This window comes from Nannobrachium achirus (assembly GCF_963921795.1).
Source record: "Nannobrachium achirus genome assembly, chromosome: 17".
Lineage (NCBI taxonomy): Eukaryota > Metazoa > Chordata > Actinopteri > Myctophiformes > Myctophidae > Nannobrachium > Nannobrachium achirus.
The window spans coordinates 9,884,688-9,909,253 of NC_137824.1; the positions used below are offsets into that span (position 1 = coordinate 9,884,688).

General features: G+C 43.6%; 1 protein-coding gene across 1 annotated transcript in view; it reads left to right on the plus strand.

Moving 5' to 3' along the window:
* Positions 1–388: 388 nt before the first annotated feature.
* Positions 389–24,566, plus strand: part of LOC308302613 (plastin-3-like) — a gene marked incomplete at its 3' end in the record, with an annotated part of 37,159 nt that continues 12,981 nt past the window's right edge. The window contains exons 1-8 of the mRNA XM_080746869.1: positions 389–476; positions 12,890–12,958; positions 16,324–16,475; positions 17,290–17,419; positions 18,524–18,656; positions 19,693–19,774; positions 20,071–20,236; positions 22,878–23,020. Of these exons, the coding sequence (XP_080602995.1) occupies positions 12,898–12,958; positions 16,324–16,475; positions 17,290–17,419; positions 18,524–18,656; positions 19,693–19,774; positions 20,071–20,236; positions 22,878–23,020 (867 nt within the window). The 5' untranslated portion in view covers positions 389–476; positions 12,890–12,897. The remainder of the gene's footprint in view (positions 477–12,889; positions 12,959–16,323; positions 16,476–17,289; positions 17,420–18,523; positions 18,657–19,692; positions 19,775–20,070; positions 20,237–22,877; positions 23,021–24,566) is intronic.

Below are 24,566 nucleotides of genomic sequence, written 5' to 3' on the forward strand. Positions count from 1 at the left end.
GTCTAATCTGCATCTAGCTTAAGGCCACAGACCCGTTGGGAAACGAGTCTGCGGCGACTTTGAAAGAGGGCGAGTTTTCTGGTATTCGATTGATCAATAGGAGGGGGAAAAAAATCCTTTTGGGGGGTGAACTACTCCTTTAATCTTCTGGGGATCCCCCCCTCTAAAATACTGTGGGGACCCCCGTGGGGGTCCGGGACCCACGGGTTGAGAAGCCCTGCTCCAGGGCAGGACAAGAGGAGAGAAACAAGGAAGGAGGAGTGACTCAGGGAGTGGCAGAGAGGGGGCGGGGCTTCTGCATGCTTCCCTCAATGCGAGTTGCGGGACATGCACGCACGCACACACACACGCGCACGCACGCACACACACACACACACACACACACACACACGCACACGCTGCTGGATTCACTGCCTGTTCTTTCTCCTCTCCTCTCGGATGACTCTGTGATTTTCCAGCAGCTTCCAACAACTCAGGTAAGACAGACAATTACAAACATATCATATCAGAGCTTATATAACATCGCCTGCTGCGTGTCGAGCTTTTAGCTGCCTTAAACGCAGAGGGACAAACAAACTGGAATAATAATATTATTAATAATAATAATGGTGTTGATGATAGTTGACCTTCTTTGCAGCACTGCCTACTTCCCCGATTCAGACACCTATTGAAATATGAGACAATGTTAGGGTGTCGCAAATAAACCTTACCTCAGTGAAATAAAAGAAGCGAGCTGAAATCCATGTTCTCCACCTCTCCCACTATCATCCACATACACTGCTCCGTTTGCAAGAACAACGTGCGTGTATTATTATTGTTGTGAATGGATGTGTACGGGCGAGGCAATCAAAGTGATCCGTGCTTTGTCTTTTGACGTTAGGTTTTTGGTGAATAAACGGAGTTATTAATAACGCTCACCCACTGACACTCAGCTGACCCAGCATGGGTCATTTTCAGTGGTTGTCATCGGACTTGTCACCCAGGAAAGACGCAGATTGGACCTGGTCGTGAGATAGCTCTGGTCTGGACTTTTATTATAGCACTGAAACGAAACGACCGTCATGGACGAGGTTCGTCCTTGCGTTGAGCAGTTTTGCTAATTGTCCACCTACGTCTACAAAAAAAAACGTTCAGATTTCAAAAATAAAGTGCTTAATAAAGGTTCAAGAAAATCACCATAATTATGTTCCGCTCAACCAGAATTACCCGTATCTTCCGTCTTGTTTAATAAGAAGCATTTAATCTGATGGGAAGCCTTTTCTCTAAGAAAGGTTTTAATATATCAGAGTGTAGTACACCTCCCCAACCGATGGGGTCGCGTAGTGAAAGCATATTGAGAATAGCCGCCGATCGGATTGAAATGCTTTTTATTAATCAATACGGAAGATACGGGTAATTGTGCTTGAGCGTACCATATCGTGACATCCTTGAGCATTCAGTAAGCACTTTACTTTTGAAATCCGAACGTTTTTGTAGACGTGCGAGGCAAATTGGTTAAACTGCTCAACATCAAGTTGAAGTCCATCCGTGACGGTTGGGAGATACGACTGTCATGTTTCATGGCTAGCTCTGGACCAGAGCTAGAGGTGAGTGAGAGTAGGACCTCTCCTCCCCCCTCCCCTCCCCTTCTCTCCCCTGTCAGATACCGTGATATTTTCAAACATTGCAGATGTATTGGCTATGCTACAAGCTCACTCACAGACCAATAATATGCTTAATGTATTGACACATTTGGCCAGGGAGCCTGGAACCTCCTCAAGGACCCCTGGCGGCCCACAGACCCCACTTTGAGAAGCCTACTGGTCTTTAGATGTCCAAGACAACAACACACTATGTTAGCTAAATTACAGCTATAGCTAGGCCTACACAATAAAGGACATTACAAAAAATAAATGAAATAAATAAATCACTTTGACAAGCTTGAAAATGTAACCACATTTGTGTGGATATTTAAATGTCTCAGAGTTACAAACCCTTAAAGGGTTCATTTGGGTCCACATGTACCAGATAGGCTACTCACATGTTTTACTTTTAAGTAAAAGTATCAATACTGTAACGTAGAAATACTCTACAATATGTTAGGCCTACAAGTAAAGGTCCGGAATTCCAAATGTACTTGAATAAAAGTACAAAAGTATTAGTATGAAAATGTACAAAAATAGCAGATCTACAAGCTCACAATGTGTAGCATCGCGACTCATTGACAACTTGTACGTTGGCTAATGGCTATTTTCAATCAGAAATGATAGGGCTAAAGTGGTTAATGTATGTTTTGTAATAATAGTCCAAATACAGTAATTCAAGTTTTCAAATAATTGTCGTGGATTAAAAGTACAATATTTGCCTCTGAGATGGAGTGGAGTAGAAGTAAAAGTACAGCAAATTTGAAATGCTCCTCCTGTAAAGTAAAAGTGACTCAAACAAAGTTGTACTGCAAGTACAGTACTTGAGTAAATGTACTCATTACTTTTCACCACTGCTCCACACATGTCCATTTTACACTGTGTGCGTGCGTGCGTGCGTGCGTGCGTGCGTGCGTGTGTGTGTGTGTGTAATTCATTCAGTGCACGAGGTGATGACTCACACATAACTTCATTAGAAAGACAAATCAGCCTCACATTTTCATTTCAAATGGGGGATTATTTTATGCTTTAACTTAAAAATAGCAGATCTACAGGCTCACAGCACGGCAAAATCGTGAAAACCTTTGCAAATCTTTGAATATATATTTTTCAAAGCAAAAACTCAAATCTCTACTTCTGGGGGTTCCCTGGATCAACATATCTGAGATGCAATGTGAGCTTGTATATCTGCTGTTTTTCAATTGTTAAAGCATAAAATGATGGTTAAAGTGGTTAACAATGCAAATGCGTCCCATGCAGGTCTAGGGTTAATGCAGCTAAAAACGGGAAGCGCTCACTATCCCGACTATCCGCTGTTCCGACATGGTCGGCAGGTTAGTTACTTAGCGTAAGGCAGGTTAGTTACTTAGCGTAAGGCAGGTTAGTCACTTAGCGTCGGCAGGTTAGTTACTGAGGTAAGGTTTACTGAGGTTAGGTTTAGGGTTGGGGGTAGAGCTAGGGTTATGGTTTTAGTGTCGGAATACCGGCCCGTCGGAACTCTGATGCGGACCCGCTAAAAACGACCCAAACACTGTAGCCTTTGTCCATTGTCAACCTTCGATTACATTTTTTGCGGATTTTAGGGACGTTTCTTTAGACTGAAATCCAACAATACTCTTGTCTTCAGGCTGTAGCTGGTTGTTTGTCGAAGAGCATATTATTTACATCTAAGTACTTTTAATTGTGATATTTATTTAACAACAACAATGCAGTGGCTTAGGGCAGGGATGTCAGCGGTTAACCGGTTAACCGGTTAGCCGACCGTTAAGAAATAACCGGTCATGCTTAACGGTTTCACGGTTAATTTTCATAATAATATGATCGCATTTTCCCTGGACCTGCATAGTGTTTTTGGCTATGGAGATGTGATTTTGTCAAACAGACTCTGGGAGGCGCAAGAGAGTAAGTAGTCTTATGTCATGTCCAATCGAACAGTGAATGAGAGACAGCTGTTTTTGTGTTACGCAGTGGGGTCTGTGCCACAGTGTGGTCCGGGGAGGATCAGACAACGAGCGTCGGAATACACAAAACAGAACACGTAGCCAACAGAGGTATTTCGGTCTGGGAGCATTTCAAAAGGAAAGGAGTGTAGACGACAGTATCTTTCTCAAATACAGCAGCGACATGAGGCAGCAGCGATGCTCAATCACAAGCCGTGAGTCGCAGAACGCGACGCGCTGTGAGCTTGTAGATCTGCCATTTTCATCTCGGAAGAGTTTTCTCTGCAGCGCGAGTCAACAGACTCGTACACAACAGAACTCGTCGTCATGTTAATGGTTCTCAATATAAATGCTCAGCCTAGGCTAGAGCTTGTTTGTTTGAAAGGCAGAATAGGCACCGCCGCCGACCACTTGTTGAAACGCGCAGGCAATGCTTGTTGTTTATTGATGATTAAGCCTAGAACAATTTATTTTTATTGTTAAATCCGTCTTTCAAAGGAGCATAACTAAATGTCTACCATTCGTCTACCAACATTAATTCTGTGTACTTATATATACAATTTTGGGTTAAAAAAACTATAATAATACAAACAATATAATAATAATAATAATTAAAAAACGTTAATTAACCGGTTAATGCTGACGGCTAACTGGTTACTGGATAAACCGTTAGTGACATCCCTAGCTTAGGGGTACAGTGTCCGTCTTAGAACACGAAGGGTTCCCAGTTCGATCCCGGGCTCCCCGATAGAGTTAGTGTTGAAGAGTCCTTGAGCAAGACTCTGAACCCCTAGTTGCTCCCAGGGAGCAGGTTGGTGCCTTGCATGGTTTCCTCTACCATCGGAGTGTGAATGAAGGGGTGAATGTAATGCACAATCTATTTAAAGCGCCTTCTTGGATAAAGGCGCTATATAAATGCACCATCAACAACAATATGATTAATACAAATAAAGCCTCAACCAAACATAATGAGCAATGGGGAGTTGGAGAATTTGTAGACAATCATAATCTCGCTTAACAATGTTATCGCGATAATAAAACCAATGGGTCCCAGCTAAATTATTTCATATAGCAGCTCAGTCATTTCAACCACTTTAATATATATATTTTATACTTTGGCTATTAAAACATAGCGCTTCGTAGTCACTTTGTGCCGCATGAGCTTGTAGATCTGCTATTTTTGAAAAATCGTGGAAGTTTTGTGCAAATCTTTAATGTATATTGGGAGATTTGTATTTTTTATCTGCAACAGATAAAAAATATCTGTGTCCATTCAAGTGGATGGAAGTCCAGTCTCATCCACTTCAATGGAGACAGATATGTTGATATCTGTATCTGGCCCAGTGGGAATGGGCCTTAACACAAAACCATTAGCCATTATTCTTTGCTCTAACTTTTGAAAAATAGCAGATATACTTGTAGATCTGCTTTTTCTTTTAATAGTTTTGACCCGATTCTATAAATAATGTCTTCTAAATCCTTCTTCTAAATCAGTGGTTCTCAAACCTTTTCATGTCAAGGACCCCCCGGAATAACATGTATTATGGCCGCAAACCCCCCCGTCTCAAAATATGTTGTTCCAGGGACCCCCAGAAGCAGAGATTTGAGTTACAAAAGGTTGCTTTGAAAAACATCTATTCAAAGATTTGCACAACCTTTCACTGCGCTGTGAGCTTATATATCTGCTATTTTCCAGGTTTTGGGTTAACACAGATGATCACATTAACTCCTCGACATCTTTTAAAGCTATACTGTGTAAGTTGCTCAACTAGTGGTCAGTAGCGTCCGCGTCTTTCGGCCGTTTTTCGCCGCGGACCGGGCCTCACACCCCCGCGTCACCCCCGCGTCTGCCTCCACCTCGCCGAGATCTATCTTTAGAGGGGTCCCTGGTTCCTGTGCGTTCAGGCATTCCGGAGAAACGGAGTGTTTCACCCGAGTATAGATAGAGACACACGGGCGCCTACAAATATGGCCGCCCTATTGTGATAGCTAGCGACCCCACTTAGAGATGTGCTGTGATTGGCCGGCAGTGTATAACCCTCGCTGTGATTGGCCGATAGTGTATGATGACGTAATTTTTGCGCGAAAACCGGACCCCGGTCAGGATCATAGAAAACATATAAAGAGAAGGCTTCAGAAGCTGAAAATAACGGAGTGGGTGTTCTAAAACTTTAGCGATTTAAGAGTTAGGACAATTTTAAGATTTGTTTTATAAAAAAAGTTACATGGTACAACTTTAAATCACCATCTGAAGTAAAGAGGCTCCTATTACATTTCTATGCTGCGTTGACAACAAGGAACTATCCTTTCTAGGCTTGTCACCACTATTATTATTATTACATAACCGCCTGGCCGCTTGAGATTACTTGAGATCATGTTTTTTGGGCGGCAGTGGCTCAGGGTGGCCGGCTGGATGGAGAACTGCAAGGTCTTACTAGCAATTATGACAATTAATCGTGAAGTAAAAAAAATCAAGACGGCCACAGCCCTGCTTCACCTCTTCTTTCACGGGGCGAGGTCGTTGAAGATAACGCAATATTCTTCTTTGCAGTCAGTTAACTGTTTGGAAACAGGCGGTTAGTTAACGTGTTTGGACACTAACAGGAGTGGATGTGAGGTGACTGGCAGGTAGTGTGCGGTGGTGTTCCTACTACCTGCGTTGACTTGCCTCGTCTTGTCTTGTCTGGTAGTGGGGATGATATACTGTGTAACTATGTTCACTATGTCTGCAGTGGGGTTAGTATAACAAGCCTGGAATTTCGTCATTTGGGCCTTTGGGGTTGTTCATTTTTTGAGGGCACAAAGGCCAAATGCCAGTGCAGGAAGGCCATCAAATAAAACAAGATTTTAGTCCTTTGAAATAATTGATTGAATTGGTTTAAAAATGGGGACTCAACAAGACACTGTTGTCTACATATTGACAAGAAAGAGACGGAAGAGAAAGTGGTACAGTCAGCTGGGGCATTAAGGCCACCGTGGCCTCAGGTCATGCCATTGGTTTGAGGGGCACAAGGCCAAACTGATTGGCATTGATTGCCATGGCCTTCATGGCCTCCATGAAATTCCTGCCCTGCTGTGTAACTACGTATGTTCACCATGTCTGCTGAGGCAATGTGTGTTCTCTCTCTGATCACAGAGCTGGAGAATGTTCATCCCGTAGATTTGATTCGGTGCCAATTACAAAACTATAGCCTATATCATTGCTGTTGTGTCGGGCAGAAATCTCTTATCTTCATATTAAAACATGTTTGTTTTTTCGTGAATTAACGTACTTGTCTTGTGATCATACTATACTGCAACGGCACTCAAAAGTAGCAGATCTGCAAGAGTTTCGAGCTTGTAGATCTGCTACGTTTGCCAGTTTTGAATATGAATCCTGAAAAGTAAGTATTCAGTAGTTTTGGACATACTATGAACCATATGAACCAAGTACCATAGTAAAGGTGTCTTGCTATGTAGGCCTATATATGTATTGTGTAAAGCTATGGGCTCCCTTATGATATTAACACCTACAGATTCCAACCTGTATGCCTGAGCCCACTGGTGAAATTGATATATTAACACCTAGGACCGGTTGCACCAAGAAGGATTAAGCTTTAACCTGATTTAACTGGGAACCTTCCAGTTGCCAAGCGGCCACTCTACCCCTGAGCCACTGCCCCTCTGCAGTTGTGTGTTTCTGCAGTGTGTTAAAAACATAATTTTAACACTTGCTGTACATGTGACTTTTTTTTTGGGGGGGGGGGGGGGGGCAGGCCAAGGACCCCTTAGTTGAGAGAGAGATGAAGCAGGGACCCCCACAACCTGTTCATAGATTCCATATAGTTTCATTGTTTGATAGCACAATCAATGAATATTTTGGATTCATGTCAATTTGTGTTTTCAGATGTATTAAGTATTTAACCACTTGAATCGTCAATACATAACTTGAAATTTCACTCTGTACTCCCCTCTTTTTCCCCTCTACACCAAACAAAAACAGCCGATCTACAAGAGCTTGTAGATCTGCAATTTTTGGCTAAAGTTCTCTCTATGGACGCTAGGGTTCAAGTTGTTAATATAACAAGGATTGGACAATTTGGAGGACCCCCTGTAGTAACTCTGAGGAGCCCCTAGGGGTCCCGGACCCCTTGTTGAAGACCCCTGCTTTAAAGCTTTGAACAAATAGGTTTTAATTGTGACACAGATACATATGAATGAATTGATGTAACTGTCCTGTCGTAGCCCAGAGTTGAACATTGCTCTGGTGTGCTAACATCTGTACCATTGTAGCCTATGTGGAAACATGAATCTGTGGAATGTGAAGCTGGTGGTACTGCCACGCCCCCATGTAGGCTGGTGGCGTCAGTGCAGCAAATAAAAAGCCAAGGTATGGCAACATGACTGGTGTCATGCACACGTGCAAAGGCGTGCGTGCAAGACACCAGTCATGTTGCCATACCTTAGCTTTTTGTCAAGATAGGGGCAGATACAAGTTTTGTGGAGAATATAATACCTTGTGAAAGCCATCATTTTGTTTTATTTTGCATTGTAGTTAGTTTAAAGTGATTAAATAATGGAATAATCAATGCAGATAGTCATAGAGACATTTGTGAATTTATTTATTTCCCCCCCTGGAGCCAAGGTATGCTGCCATACCTTGGCATACCCAATCTACGCCTCTCTGTCGCCTCCACCAGATGATTCAGTGTGGTGTAAGCTGCTGGAGGCTATCACTGCGCTGCTGTCTCATAGTGAACAGGGTTGTTTTCATGGCCAAACAAGCACATTTCTATTCATGTTTTACTTTGGTAAACAAAGCATTTCCACAATGTAGATGTAGAAGATCTATAAATACATTGACTTGAATACAAGTACCAAAGTATTGTCATAAAAATCTAAATATACTTACAAGTGGCTAAGTTAAACCCACAAACTTGTTCGAAAATAGCAGATCTACAAACTTGTTCGAAAATAGCAGATCTCCAAGCAAACTAACTAACTAAATACAATAAAACAATATATAAACTAAAACCAAGATTATTCAAATTTAACTAAACTAGCAAACACATTTTGAAAACTAATCAAAACAAATTAAAATAAGAAAAAGTGTAAACTAAATAAAAGTAAAAATGAGCCTTAGTTCCAGACTCTACTGAGTACATTTCCTAGTTCAGGTATGTGTTCCAGTTCCCGTTCATCCAACATGGTTCATCTTTAGATGAGTTACTCAGGGTCTACTTGCATCACCTGCTGCCTTTCACCATAGCTTCATTTCTGCACAGGATTAGGTGTGACTATGTGTGTATTACTGTAGGTGTTCAGGAACGCCTCTTTCACTTCTCACCTCCTGGATGGTGAAATGTTTACTCACCACATCTGTTCACTCCGCTGTCTCCCTGACGCGTGATTGGAAATGACACCCGGGCTCCAGACGGAGCCGCTCGATTGTCCACGACACTGCAAGCGGCGCGAAGGCCAGCGGACCTTGGCCACTCGCGCCTGCGGCGCTCGGGGGCGAAGAGCGGGCCAGGGCCGCGCGGCCGGCGGAGCGCCGCGCGAGTTACGAAGCCGTGGTGAATGCAATCGTTATATTTATGCCCAGGCCGTAAGGCCTGGGCAAGCCCACGATAAACGCCCTGTCCAAGCGACTACAATTGAGCGCTCCCTAGCTCCGCTTCAGCCAATCAAAAGCTTCGGTGGGCGGGGTTTCCCTGGAGCCCGGGCGTCCTTTCCAATCACGCCTCCCTGACTGATCTAAACTCCACTGTCTGTACTGCCTGACTAATCTAAACTGCTATTGTCATGGTTGGTTTGGTTCTTCAGCAACCCATCTCCCAGGGGTGGGTCTAGACTCTAGCACATTGCAAAGGGGGATAGACTCCCTCTTTCTTATCCGATATATATATATCGCATCATAAGTTCATCAGAGAACTGTTAGGATTTTAGAAGGCATTATCTGAATCGCCCCATGTCTATTTTCACTTTTGTGAGACACACTTGTATGATGAAGTATAGGGCACTCTTCTTTCTTCTTTTCCTTTCGGCGGTCACAGCCAATCATCTGTCTCCATCTCACCCTGTCCTCTGCCTCTTCTTTCACAAAGACTAACTTCATGTCCTCTTTCACAACATCCATAAATCTCCTCTTTGGTCTTCCTCTAGGCCTCCTGCCTGGAAGTTCCAACCTCAGCATCCTTCTACCGACATGCTCACTATCCCTCCTCTGTACATGTCCAAACCATCTCACTGTCCCTCCTCTGTACATGTCCAAACCATCTCACTATCCCTCCTCTGTACATGTCCAAACCATCTCACTATCCCTCCTCTGTACATGTCCAAACCATCTCACTATCCCTCCTCTGTACATGTCCAAACCATCTCACTATCCCTCCTCTGTACATGTCCAAACCATCTCACTATCCCTCCTCTGTACATGTCCAAACCATCTCACTATCCCTCCTCTGTACATGTCCAAACCATCTCACTGTCCCTCCTCTAGTCTGTACATGTCCAAACAATTTCAGTCTGGCCTCTCTGGCTTTATCTCCAAAACATCTGACATGCGCTGTCCCTCTAATGCAGTGTTTCTCAAATGGGGGTACGTGTACCCCTAGGGGTACGCAGAGGTACTACAGGGGGTACTTCAGAGAAAATGGAAAATGGAAACATTTATTTTACTGTTATGTTTAATGACTCATTGACAAATGTATGTGAACGTGCTGCTCCATAAAGCTTTAAACCAAATTAAGTATGAATTTTACTGTTACTGAATAGAAAACAGGCTGCTTACTTTTATGTTCAACATATTGACATAAAAACTTTTGGACTTTTGATGTCAGTATTTTCTTGTCAAAATGTTGTTGTCGTTTAAAGGGGGTACTTGGATTCGGCAATCAGGACAAGGGGGTACTGAAGCCCAAAAAGTTTGAGAATCACTGCTCTAATGTACTCGTTCCTGATCCTATCCATCCTTGTTACAACCAGAGAGAACCTCAACATTTTAGTCTCTGCTACCTCCAGCTCTGTCTTTTCCTCAGTGCGTCTCCAAACCGTACAACATAGCTGTTCTCACCATCATCTTACACCTTCCCTTTCTTTCTTGCTGAAACTTTCCTATCACACATCACACCTGACACTTTTCTCCAGCCATTCCAGCCTGCTTGCACTCATTTCTTCACCTCTTTTCCACTCTCTCCATTGCTCTGGAATGTTATAGGGCACTCATGTACGATTATATATAAAACAATGATTCTGCCGGACGCGACAGTGTCCTTATTTGGTCGGGGACCGTCCCCCACAGGGCTCTGTACTTGGTCCACTCCTTTCCCCCAGGCCCGGATTGACAGTAGGGAGTAGGGGGACGATTCCCGGTGGACTGGCCTGGTGGACTGGCCTGGTGCCTCCTGAAAAAAAGTAAAAGATCCCCTTTGCGCAGGCCACATAGCCAGCAGCAGCAGGGCTTCATACAGCAGCCCTGCCTGTGTAACTTGACACCACAGCTGGCCTGTGCTGACAGCTACTCGCCCCCTCCCCTCTCTAAACAGAAAAGCAACGTGTGTTTTATCCCCAAGGGATTGGTCAAAAAGGACAGCAATCAACTTTTTTTTTAGAAGAATCAATGCGTGATTGGTTAGTTTGGCTTTCTGGCCAGGCCCTACCACAAGCGTGCTCACAGACAGACCTACCGGCTAAGGAAGGCAGCACACAAACACACATCTGACTGAGGATAGTGGCCAGACAGCAGAGAGAAGAAGGCGACAAAATAAATAGTTAAATTATGGACCCCAACCCCAGCCGCATAGCCCCACAAAGAAAAAGAGAAAACATGGAGCTGAAGGGAGAGAAGGATGGGGGGGAATATTATACTGACTGAAATGTTCAAAGCTTCAGCATGCAGTCTTCTAGTAAGAATGATGCAAGTTACACTTTAGGGTTTGGAGGAAACATTTGGTGGATACTAGTATGCACAACTCTAAAATAACTGGTGCAATTTTGTGTTGTGTGTCTGTGCGGCTGCAGAGTTAAGGTGCTATCTATCCCGGAGATCACACTACTAAGTGATTACTGATTATGCTAATGTATGGACAGAAGTTAAGAAATGGGAAACATTGTACTGAGTTGGAGTTTCATACACCATCTTCAGGCATATTCTACACTATTGTTGTCATTTTATATATAATTTGAGCTTGACTGTGATACATGTGGCTACCTGATTGATTGATGTTTTTGTGGGATAGAGAAAAATGTGAAGCTGCTGTGCTGTTGAAACAGACAATCTGTAAGCCAGCTATGTGGTATGTTGTTTGTAGGGTGGAGGCCAGTGCTTGTTAGTTCCAGTAATTATTCCACAATGTCTTCCTAACTGAATAGGAGGTTCCATAGCACTACTAGCAGAATGGAACTACTAGCAGATAATGATGATTCTAACTGAATATAAGATTATTCCGGGGGAGAGGTGCATGCAGAGCTCTACTCAGTGATAATACAGTACAGTACTAGATTGTACAGTTTTACATTGAACATTGGCGTTTGCATATAATATTGATATAGTAAGCTGACATCTAAATGCTTTGCTGACAAAATAATACTATATTTTTATTTAATTGCATACCATATAAATAATATGGACTGGATATAGAACACTTTCTAGTGTGACTGTTGGTATATATGGAATAATGATTTTCAGTGATTACTTAGCCCATGTGGAAAGGAAACATGCTGTAACTGTTGTCTTCATATGATTGCTCCTGTGACATACTGCACTGTCTGCACAGAAGCGAGTGTTGTAGTGACTACTTCTGTAGGCCTACAGTGGGTGGTATATATTAGTATATTCGTTTTTTATGTGTTTTGTTTTACAAGAAACATCTCAGCCAAACAGAACTGAAGCTCTGTAAGGCTGTCACATGTGTGTGAGTGCGGGTGGTAGGCACGTTAATGTGTTTTCATGTTGCCTAGCGTTTGGGTAGGGTGGCCTGGAAGGGTGTATGGGTCCCTATGGCCCAGACAGGCCCACTCCGGCCCTGCTTTCCCCTCTACACCTAATCTCTCTGTGTGATCTACGATCTCGCGACGCGAGATTGTCGCGCCGCGATGATGTTTGTCGGTTGACTAGAGGGTATGGGCATGCATAAAGTGAGTGGCAAATAGAGTGGCAATGTGAGTTTAACGTAGTTTAACGTAGTTTAATGCAATCAGATAGGACTTTTCTGTTTGGATTTATGGGCTGTCAAGGCTTTTTTGCCACTCAGTAGGCGATGATGATGTCACACATACCCTCTATTTTGGGGAAAATGTAGGATCGTTGGGTTCATGTGGTTAATGTGATATTTTCTTGTCTCTCAGGCGTCATCATGTCGGAGAAGATCAGCCCTGAAGAGATGGAGGAGCTCAGGGAAGCATTCCAGAAAATCGGTGAGTATTATGTGTGCGTGCGCGCGTTCGTGTGTGTGTGTGTGTGTGTGTGTGTGTGGGCTTGCAAAGCTATCTTTGTGGGGACCTCATGTCCCCACAAAGATAGTACAATCCTTGCACAATACCTTGTGGGTACTTATTAATAGGTCCCCACTAGGTCTTTAGGGGTTAGGTTAAGGGTTAGGGTTAGGGTTAGGGTTTAGGGTTAGGGTTAAAATGAATGGAATGTCCCCACAAAGATAGTAGACTATGTGTAATGTCCCCACAAAGTAGCACTTGTGTGTGTGTGTGTGTGTGTGTGTGTGTGTGTGTGTGTGTGTGTGTGTGTGTGTGTGTGTGTGTGTGTGTGTGTGTGTGTGTGTGTGTGTGTGTGTGTGTGTGTGTGTGTGCGCGCGCGCGTGTGTGCACATGTGTGGAATGTGTGCGTGGAGCCTAAGAGTCATTTGACAAAATCCCAAGCAGTAATCAGATTACTTCCATCTGCTGTTGAAGAAATAACACTGCTATGTTTCCATCCATGCCTTAGCCCTTACCCTCGTATTTGCTTTTTATACTATTTTGAAAAACATTTTAAACACTTCAAATAGCTGATCTACATCGACATGTTGTGAGCTTATAGATCAGCTATTGGAAATATTCAAAAAAGTTTTTCAAAATAATAAAAAGTGGCGAGAAAGTAAGGCATGAATGATAATAGGGCCCTATAGATTTATGCCGCAGCTTGATGCCACACACACTCCTGTGTGTGTGTGTGTGTGTGTGTGTGTGTGTGTGTGTGTGTGTGTGTGTGTGTGTGTGTGTGTGTGTGTGTGTGTGTGTGTGTGTGTGTGTGTGTGTGTGTGTGTGTGTGTGTGTGTGTGTGTGTGTGTGTGTGTGTGTGTGTGTGCGCGCGCGCGTGCGTGCATGCGGGTGTGGGTGTGCCTGTACTGCTGTACCTGAGTCCCACAAGTATTGTAGAATTTCAGAGCTAGACATAGTGAGAACCACTTTCCAAGATAATGAATAGAAATTATATATATTTTTTACTATCCACCTCTTTCCGCTGGAATTTACTGGAGAATGTTTTGCACCACACTGCACCACACTTCCGGTTAACAGCAGACATACAAGCTCATGTCGCGTCGCAGATGCAGCCGTTGTGAGCTTGTAGATCACACTCGGCTGCGGCTCCGGAAGCTCTGTCCAATTTCTGTGCAATGCACGATGGGATGTTGGAAACTTGTGGATAGAAAGTAAAGTTTCAGGTTCAGTCTAAGGGCTTTAGAGCTTTCGCTAATCGCTACTTTAAACTTAGTGTGTGCGGCATTGTCTTGCTGCAGTGCCTTGTGACTTTCAATGATGTCCCTAAAAGTATGATGTCCACAGAAGAACTATACTGTGTGTGTGTGTGTGTGTGTGTGTGTGTGTGTGTGTGTGTGTGTGTGTGTGTGTGTGTGTGTGTGTGTGTGTGTGTGTGTGTGTGTGTGTGTGTGTGTGTGTGTGTGTGTGTGTGTGTGTGTGTGTGTTTGCGTGTGTGTGTGTGTTTGCGCATGTGTGCATTAATAAGTGTTACTGTGTACAGAAATGATTGCGAGGTGTGTGCACTTGCACTCTATGTGTGTGTGTGTGTGTGTGTGTGTGTGTGTGTGTGTGTGTGTGCATGCGTGGGTGCGTCAGGATCAAAGGTTCCATATCTCTTCAAATCCCAGCAACGAACATCTGTCCGTCAGCTGCTGCTACACACACGCACACGCACGCACACGCACACACACAGGAGACATTGAATCCAGAGCTTTGTGCCATGCTGCAGACTGTGTGTAGCTTAGGGTGTGGTGGTTTCTCTACTTCTCAGATAACAACTGGTTTTCTTTGCAAGAACCTTTCATCATCATCAGAACTAAGGACATTTACTTGAATCTTTCATCGTCAGTGGTGTAAAGTAACTAAGTCCACTTACTCATGTACACTGTTGAAAATCAGGACAGCTTCGCCCTGACACTAAACACTACATCTTCATATGATCACTGTCTGGCAGAAACCTCGTAACTCCAAACTTCAAATTTGTACGTTATTTCGTAATGTAAAGCCCTGCTTCGTCATACAAGATTGTCGCACAAAACTAGCGAAAATAGTCGATCTACAAGCACAGAACGCCTCGCACCTCGAGGCGTTGTGTGCTTGTAGATCTGCTATTTTCACTGGTTTTAAATCATTTTTTTAAAATTAAGATAAATACAGCACGAACGGTTTTGGACACACAGGTTTCTACCCGCACTTCCTAGAGGCCAAGGGAAAAAAAAAACATTTTTCCTGCATTTTTCACATCAGCCTTTTATAGCTCCACCATGAGGCCTCAGAGTTCCGTGATGGGGTCCAAGATGGACCCTCACAGGTCTTGTAGATCAGTGGTTCTCAATCTTTTTCATGTCAAGGACCCCCAAATTGACACTTATTAGCCCACGGACCCCTATTTGAAAAGACTTGCTGGGATCCCCATTATAGAAGGTTTTTAGGGCTCTAGCAGTGATTCTCAACCATTTTAACTCCAAGGACCCCCAGTTTGTGTCACGGCCCACTGGTTCTCAATGTGCGGCCCCGGGGACCACCAGCGGTCCCTTACAAGCCTGTGACTCTGAAAGTGTAACAAATTTAGAACCAAATGGACCCTTACAGAAATGTGATTTCCGCGACTGGTTTACCAGGCTAGCCGACACCTGCATTTTAGGCAGTGTCTGCCGGTGGTGCGTCGACTAAAAACTATGACAAAATGCTCGACAGCCGTTTCCATGCCACCGCGACATCGAAATCAAATTGAAACTAAATCAAACTTTGCTGTCAAAATCAACAGCGGTATCTGCAGCCTGTCTGGTACTGGTGTCAGTATCGGAACAACTAAATGGTTTCATCTGTGACTCAGAACTCTTGCTTTTCTTATTCAACCTTTTCAGGCCAAGGACCCCTTAGTTGAGAGCGAGTAGAAGCAGGGACCCCCACAACCTTTTCATAGATTCCATATACAGTAGTTTCATCGTTTGACAATCATCAATGTATTTTGGATTCATGTACATTTGCGTTTTCAGATATTTAACCACTTGAACCGTCAATACTTAATAATGAACTTGACCTTTCACTCTGTACTTAGTCTGCTCTTTTTCCCCTCTACACCGAACATCTTTGCCGAAAATAGCCGATCTACAACCTTGTATCTGCTATTTTTGGCTACTCTTCTCAGAATATGGACGCTAGGGTTCACACAAAGATTTTGAGGACCCCCTGTAGTAACTCTGAGGACCCCCTAGGGGTCCCGGACCCCCTGTTGAAGACCTGTAATATCTGTAATATTTTTCAGATACCAACGGTAACGTGTTGTTGTTAATGTCTTACAGATACCAACGCTAACGGCTTCATCTGTGACACGGAGCTGGGAGACCTCTTCAAGGAGGTCAACCTGGCCATGCCGGGCTTCAAGATCAGAGAACTCATCCAGAAACTGGACCGCGACAAAGACAACCAGATCAACTTTGTGGAGTTCACCTCTGTAGGTAACACTAGCTAACTAACTAACTCACTTACACACTAACTAACTAGCTAACTAACTAACTAACTCACTAAGTCACTTATTAAAGCTATACTATGTAACCTTTTTTATAAAACATATCTTAAATTGTCCTAACTGTTAAAGTTTTAGAACACCCACTCCATTAATTTCAGCTTCTAAAGCCTCCGGGCGAAAAACGGCCGAAAAAAAAGCAATACTGACCACTAGTTTAGCAACTTACACAGTATAGCTTTAACCATTCGGGCTAGCCATCGTCACGAAAAGGGACCACCCACTTGTCCCTTTTCGTAGCCATCATTGGCTCTTGTCTCGAGAGATTGCTAATTAACTAACTAATTACTGTAGCTAACTAATTAACGAATTAACTAACAAACTAACTACGGTAGCTCACTAACTAATTAACTAGCTGACTCACTCACTCACTAATACATATACTATAATTGGTAAAGGTCTTAGATTTGTTGGTCTTTGGGTGTCTGAATTGAGACAAAAAATCATTATTTTGACAGGCTTAAAGCCTTCCGACATTCAAACTTTAATAGTGAAAACAATTTTACTTAAATAATTGACTCTCCGAGAAGTAATGCAACAGAATGTCTACTGTCACTGTTTCTCAACATTGTGTGTGTGTGTGTGTGTTTGTGGCTGGCTGTGCGTGTGTGTGTGTGTGTGTGTGTGTGTGTGTGTGTGTGTGTGTGTGTGTGTGTGTGTGTGTGTGTGTGTGTGTGTGTGTGTGTGTGTGTGTGTGTGTGTGTGTGTGTGTGTGTGTGTGTGTGTGTGTGTGTGTGTGCAGATCTGTCAGGACCTGAAGAACGACCACGTGGCCCAGAGTTTCAGAAAGGCCATTAACAAGAAGGAAGGCCTCCTGGCCTTCGGGGGCACCAGTGAGCTCTCCTGTGCAGGAACTCAGCACTCCTTCTCCGGTTAGTAAATAACTAGCCTGGTATCAGTATTATTTGGGGTTTCCGATCCGGTCGGGAGCGGAAACAACCTACGTCATGTTGTAGTCATCAGAAACAGCCTACGTCATGTTGTAGTCATCAGAAACAGCCTACGCCATGTTGTAGTCATCAGAAACAGCCTACGTCATGTTGTAGTCATCAGAAACAGCCTACGCCATGTTGTAGTCATCAGAAACAGCCTACGTCATGTTGTAGTCATCAGAAACAGCCTACGTCATGTTGTAGTCATCAGAAACAGCCTACGTCATGTTGTAGTCATCAGAAACAGCCTACGTCCTGTTGTAGTCATCAGAAACAGCCTACGTCATGTTGTAGTCCTCAGAAACAACCTCATGTCATGTTGTAGTCCTCAGAAACAACCTCATGTCATGTTGTAGTCATCAGAAACAACCTACGTCATGTTGTAGTCATCAGACGGACTACACTTTGGCCGGAACTACCATACTTGAACCAGTTTTAACCCAAAATAATTCCCTGCGCATAAGAGCATGAATTTAGGGCCTACCTAATAAACCCCTTCATGCGGTGTATAGTTTTGCTTATTTTGGAAAAGTTTGTTTGGAGTATCCATCTTTTAGTCCAATGACTGAACACTTCTCGAGCATTTAAATAGGGATTGGGGAAAATAGCAGACCTACAAGCTCACAACGCTTCGCATCGTGTTGTGAGTTTGTAGATTTTTTTTTGTTTTCTACATGACAAAAAAAGCTTTTTTGGGGAATATGTATTGACAATATTTTGAATAATAAATCTAAGACACAAAAAACTAAACAAAAGGACCCATACAAATCTGTCTGCGACCCACAAATGGGTCCTGACCCACTGTTTGAGAAACAGTGGTGTAGGAGAGACAGACAGTAGGACAGCTGAGAGAGAGAGACAGTTTAGGAGAGACAGACAGTGTAGGAGGGGGCTTGGGAAGCAAGTGCTGCTGAAGCCCGCGTGGGCACGAACTGAAGGATGCATTAGCTAATTGGCTGTGTGTGTGTGCGTGTGCGCTTGTGCGTTGTGTGTGCGTGCGTGCGTGCGTGCGTGTGTGTGTGTGTGTGTGCATGTGTGCTACAGAGGAGGAGCGCTATGCCTTCTCCAACTGGATCAACTCGGCGCTGGAGAAAGACCCAGACTGTAAACACGTTCTCCCCATCGACCCCAACACGGACGCTCTGTTCACCGCCGTAGCAGACGGCATCCTGCTCTGGTAAGAGTTAAGACATTAACCCCGTAACACTGAACACCACGGACCTCCCAGAACAGAAGATCTGTGATTAAAGAAAACATGAAATTAATATTAATATTATATTTTCATCATTTTTAAGAAAATATCCGATGTACAAGCTACAGTATTTTGTACATCTGCTTTATTTTTGGAATCACTGTTTTAAAAAAACATTAGAAAGCAAGCCCAATAAGCAACTAAACCTTAAAAAAAAGACCCAAATCAAATGTCTTATTACAGTATAAGCTGACATGGCAACACAGGTTCACCCAGAGTCCAACATCATTGAGTTTCCTGTTTACCACTTGTTTAACACTTTCCCAGGTTTTTCGAGAGAGGGCGAGATCATTTAGCGACCTCCAACCGGGTTGCAACCTGGTCGGTAGTTTTCAGCGACCGGGTCGCTAAATCTACCGACCGGGTCGCTAAATCACCGACCGGGCCGCAAAATCTACCGACCGGGTCGCTAAATCTACCGACCGGGTCGCTAAATCTACCGACCCGGCCGGTAAATCGACCGACCGGGTCGCTTATCCACCGACCGGGCTGCTAACCCTAACCCAAACCCTAACCCTAACCCTAACCCTAACCCTAAGCCTAACCCTAAATCACCGACCGGGTCGCTAACGCTAAATCTACCGACCGGGCCGCAAAATCACCGACCGGGTCGCTAAATCTACCGACCGGGTCGCTAAATCTACCGACCGGGTCGCTAAATCTACCGACCGGGCCACTAAATCACCAACTGGGTCGCTAAATCTACCGACCGGGCCGCTAAATCACCGACCTGGACCGGTCGCTGATTTTGCAGCCCGGTTGGTAGATTTAGCGACCGGGTCGGTGAAAACTACCGACCAGTTTGCGACCAGGTTGGAGGTCGCTAAATGATCTGGCTCCTACTGGGGTTTTTCGCCCAGCCCAGGTGTTTCGCCCTATACCTCCTGGGAGTGGCCAGGAATAAGGTTAATAGAAATGCAGGGTAACAAGGGTATAATCGTTTCCATGTCATTGTTTGCAGTAAGATGATCAACCTGTCTGTACCGGACACCATCGATGAGAGAACCATCAACAAGAAGAAACTCACTCCCTTCACCACACAGGTGGGTTCTGAAACGAGTGCCATGCTGCGAGCTTGTAGATCTGCTATTTTTGAAAAATCATCTTTGAATATTTTTGACCAGATTCTATAAATGTCTTCTAAATCCTTCTTCTAAATCAGTGTCAAACTTCTTCATATCAGGGACTTCCAAAATTAAATGTGACAAATGTTCACGAATATATTCAAAGATTTGCACACATTTTCATGATTTATGAGCTTGTATATCTGCTATTTTCCAATAGCTAAAGCATAGAATAATTCCATGTCTTAATGTGTTTAATCCTCCGCTGTGTGCAGGAGAACCTCAACCTGGCGCTGAACTCTGCCTCCGCCATCGGCTGCCACGTGGTGAACATCGGTGCCCAGGATCTGCGGGAGGGCAAGCCTCACCTGGTGCTGGGCCTGCTGTGGCAGATCATCAAGATCGGCCTGTTCGCCGACATCGAGCTGAGCCGCAACGAAGGTACGCTACCGCACATACGCACGCACGCAGGGGTGTTGCACCAAATTCTGAGCCATGGGTAGGGCAAATTCACAAATAGTGATTTTTAGTATTCAAATTATTCGACCTCAAAGTATTCGAATAGTCGAATATTCGACAGGACTGGCCAAACTGTCGAATATTAAGTAAGCAAGAGACGAACATTTTGAAAATAGCCGATCTACATGCTCACAACGCCTCGCGTTGCGAGGCGTTGTGAGCATGTAGATCTGCTATTTTCACAATATTTATCTGCGGAACCGAGTCACATTAAATGTAATACCTACAATTCCAAGTGCTTGTCAGGGTGGGGTTCCCCAGTTCAAATATGTTTATTTTGGGGGTCACGGCCTAAAAAGGTTTGAGAACCATTGACAACTCATTCTTATGACTTCCTATCTAGCCAAGCTTTATAAACTATATATTTTTTTAAAGAGAAAACAATGAAAAAATAAAAATACCGGTAAGCGAATATTCGACTTCGGTGAACATCGTCGAATTGTGACTTTGATATTCGAATATTTGGTGAATGCCCTAGCCATGGGTATAAGGATTCACTGCGGGCCCCCCATGAATGTTCTTCATAGGGGGAGGAGGTTTAACCCATTTAGACTGGGAACGCATTATTATTACGCATTATTTTGTGCTTTAACTATTGAAAAATAGCAGATCTACAAGCTCACACAGAGTGTCTTTTGAATATTTCAAATCCTTCTAAGGTTTTTTGAAAAACCTATGTTTCTGTCAGTGGTGCTCAAACCTTTTCATGTCAAGGACCCCCAAAATGCATGCACGCACGCACGCATGCATGCATGCACACACGCACACACACGCATAGGCCTGTCACAATTATTACATAAACGTCAAATCGCAATTATTTGAGATAATCGCACATTATTTTGCATACTCGTCATAATCGTTTCCACGTTTAAAAAATTGAGAAATTGCTGAAATTAGCAGAGGCTAAATACGCCTATGGCAGTGGTCATTAGGAGATAACGTTAGCTGCAGAAACCGAGCCACGCAAACTTCATTACGGGAGAGAAAGAAAGCGTTAGAAATAAAAACGAGCATCATCAGCGTCAGCGCCAGCGTCATGCAGCGAGTGCAGCGCTCACAAATGTCAGAAACCAAGAATAGACAGCACTCCAAAAGTCCTTCTAGTTATTAAATATTGATGATAGTTAAATATACAGTATATTGCGATGCATATGTATGTGACTTTGTTATGGTCCGACCAAAAGTAGGCTACATGTTGTCAGGAGATGTAGTCGCAGGGGTTAAAGTTCTCAGTCCTGGGGACCCATAGGGTCTATTTCTGAGATCAGTGCAGAATGCAGATCTGCAAAAATAAATAAATAATAATAATCAGGGGGAGGTGTAGCGATGGTAGTGGCGTGAATGACAAAGTCATGAATGACAAAGTCGTGAATGACAAAGCGCTAGTCAAGTGATCTCCAAACTAAAAAGCGGTTATGATTTCAAGATATGAGTATTTGAATCGGCCAGACTAGCAATAGAATACAACAGAGCTTCAGAAGATACTTCTATTAAATGAAGCATGGATTGGCACACACACATTCAGTGAAGGCAGTTCAGAACTTCAGGGAAAATAAATTTCAGTCTTGGGATTTGTTTTGGCTTTAACCCCTGTAGTCGGCATTTGGGTGTTTTAATATTTTCTAATGTGGCCCCCTTTGAAACACCCCTGCCTTACTGTGCTACTATCTCCTGGGCTGTCATTTTATTTTCCTATTTAAATTGTACTTCTTTTTTTTGTTTTTTGTTGTATTCAAATGTCCTTTTTATGTGGTGTTTATTTAGCGTAATGTCCTATCTATGTAAATCACGTCTCGTTGCCTCGCTGTTCATAATGTGTTATACAAATATAAGCTTTACCTCGGCCTTGTCCGCCTCTTATCTTGATTAAAAACAACAGCATCAATGTCTCTCCCAAAGACAGACTCCTAGTCCTCTTCCTGTGCGTGCGTGCTTGCGTGTGTGTGTGTGTACACATCAAAGAGCCCCTGCCCTTTTATCCGTCTGTAAAAAGTGCCCTCACCAGACCCTGAATGTAGTTTTCACTATGGTGAAAGAAACGCAAATGCATGCGCTCTTTCCATGCCAGCATTTAAGAGCATTGCCTTGTCCAAACTCTCCTGAACTTGAACGCAGCATCTTATGTTGAAAGAATTGCCCTCTCTTGTGTAGAAATCCATGCCGTTACGCCACATCTCCAGTATTGACTTGATTATGCTTAGTTCAGTGTGGTATCACGCACTGAAAAAATAGCAGACCTCCAAGCTCACAACGCGTCGCGCTGCAACGCGTTGTGAGCTTGGAGGTCGGCTATTTTCGATATTTTCACCAAAAGGCCCCTTTAGAAATGTCAGCCCCTGCCTCTCTAACATTCTCTGCACGTCCCTGTGCGTTAGAAATGTCAGCCCCTGCCTCTCTAACATTCTCTGCACGTCCCTGTGCGCGTGTGTGCGTGTGTGTGTGTGTGTGTGTGTGTGTGTGTGTGTGTGTGTGTGTGTGTGTGTGTGTGTGTGTGTGTGTGTGTGTGTGTGTGTGTGTGTGTGTGTGTGTGTGTGTGTGTGTGTGTGTGTGTGTGCGTGCGCAGTCCTGGCGGCTCTGCTGCGAGAGGGGGAGGAGCTTGAGGAGCTGATGAAGCTCAGTCCAGAGGAGCTGCTGCTGCGCTGGGCAAACTTCCACCTCAGCAGGGCTGGTCTGCCTCCTATCAACAACCTGAGCTCTGACGTTAAGGTAAAAAAATACCCTATGATCCTAAAACCCCATCAATAACCTGAGCTCTGACGTTAAGGTAAAAAAATACCCTATGATCCTAAAACCCCATCAACAACCTGAGCTCTGACGTTAAGGTAAAAAATACCCTATGATCCTAAAACCCCTAACCCTAACTCCTATCAACAACTTGAGCTCTGATGATAAGGTAAAACAATACCTTGATCCACCATGACCATGACCATAAACTGGCAAGAAGGGGATATCCGCACTCTCTGAAGTAATTTCTTTCTTGTAGTTTTATTTCATTATAAAGCACAACAGCAGTCTCACAGTATGACGGACCGGTTTCGGCCTGTGGCCTTCCTCAGCGTCAGTAAAAAGTTTTGTCAGTAAAAAGTTTTTACTGACGCTGAGGAAGGCCACAGGCCATACGGTGAGACTGCTGTTGTGCTTTATAATGAAATAAAACTACAAGAAAGAAATTACTTCAGAGAGTGCGGATATCCCCTTCTTGCCTGATACCAGAATCTGTTTACTCTCATAGAGAGCGTGTCATCTTCAGACGGTTTTGCACCGACTGGGAAACTTGCCATGACCATAAACTGACATACTTTTGAGTAATTTCATGGACTAGTACTTTTGCTCTTACTTTGTGTATTTCACGAAGGTAATAATACTCTTGCTTTGAGTAGGATTGTTCAGTACTCTTTCCACCTCTACTAATGACAAAAGGCAGATTTGCCTATATTTGTGGGATTGTGTCCTTAACCACATCTGTCTATATTTTCTAATCTAATCTACACCCAGAGTCCTGCACGGGTCCGGGTCGGCTGCCACTCTTAATTCTTTTAGATAAGGTGCTACTGAGTGCTGTGGTTGTGTGTGTTGTGTGTCCTGCTGCTGGTATCTGTGGGTACCCGGCCCGTTGCAGGACTCGGATCTACACATGTATCGTTGTGGTTTTCCAGTATACCTACCAGGGCATTAACGAAAAAGTCGACACGTCGACTCAGTCGACTTCATTTAAGTTGACTCCCACCAGAGAAAGTTGAAAGTCGAAGTTGAAAAAAAAAGTATCGTGAAAATAGCAGATCTACATGCGAGGCGTTGTGAGCATGTAGATCTGCTATTTTCAAAATTTCTGCCTCTATATATTTGACAATTTGGCCAATGTTTAATTTGCCATTTTAGAGGTATTAAAAAGTCCTTAAATTGTCACTTTAGAAATGTGAAGATACCCTCTATACACTTAAACTTTATGTTGGTTTGTTTACAGTTGAGTTTCACATTAAGTTAATCATCCGGGGACCCCCCAAAATAATTGGGGGGTCGTGTGTGATGTGAGGACGTCATCAAGCGATAAAGTCGACTTCAACTCAACTTTTTACTGAGTCGAGTCGACTTGCAAAAATCTTTAATGCCCTAATACCTACTAACTTATTATGTATACTGTGCATGCTATTGACTCATTACCGTGTGTGACTGTGTTTCTGTCCTCATCTCATACCTTTATTTAGAATTTCCATATCTCTCTGTTTTATGACAAACTCACTCTGTTTCTCTT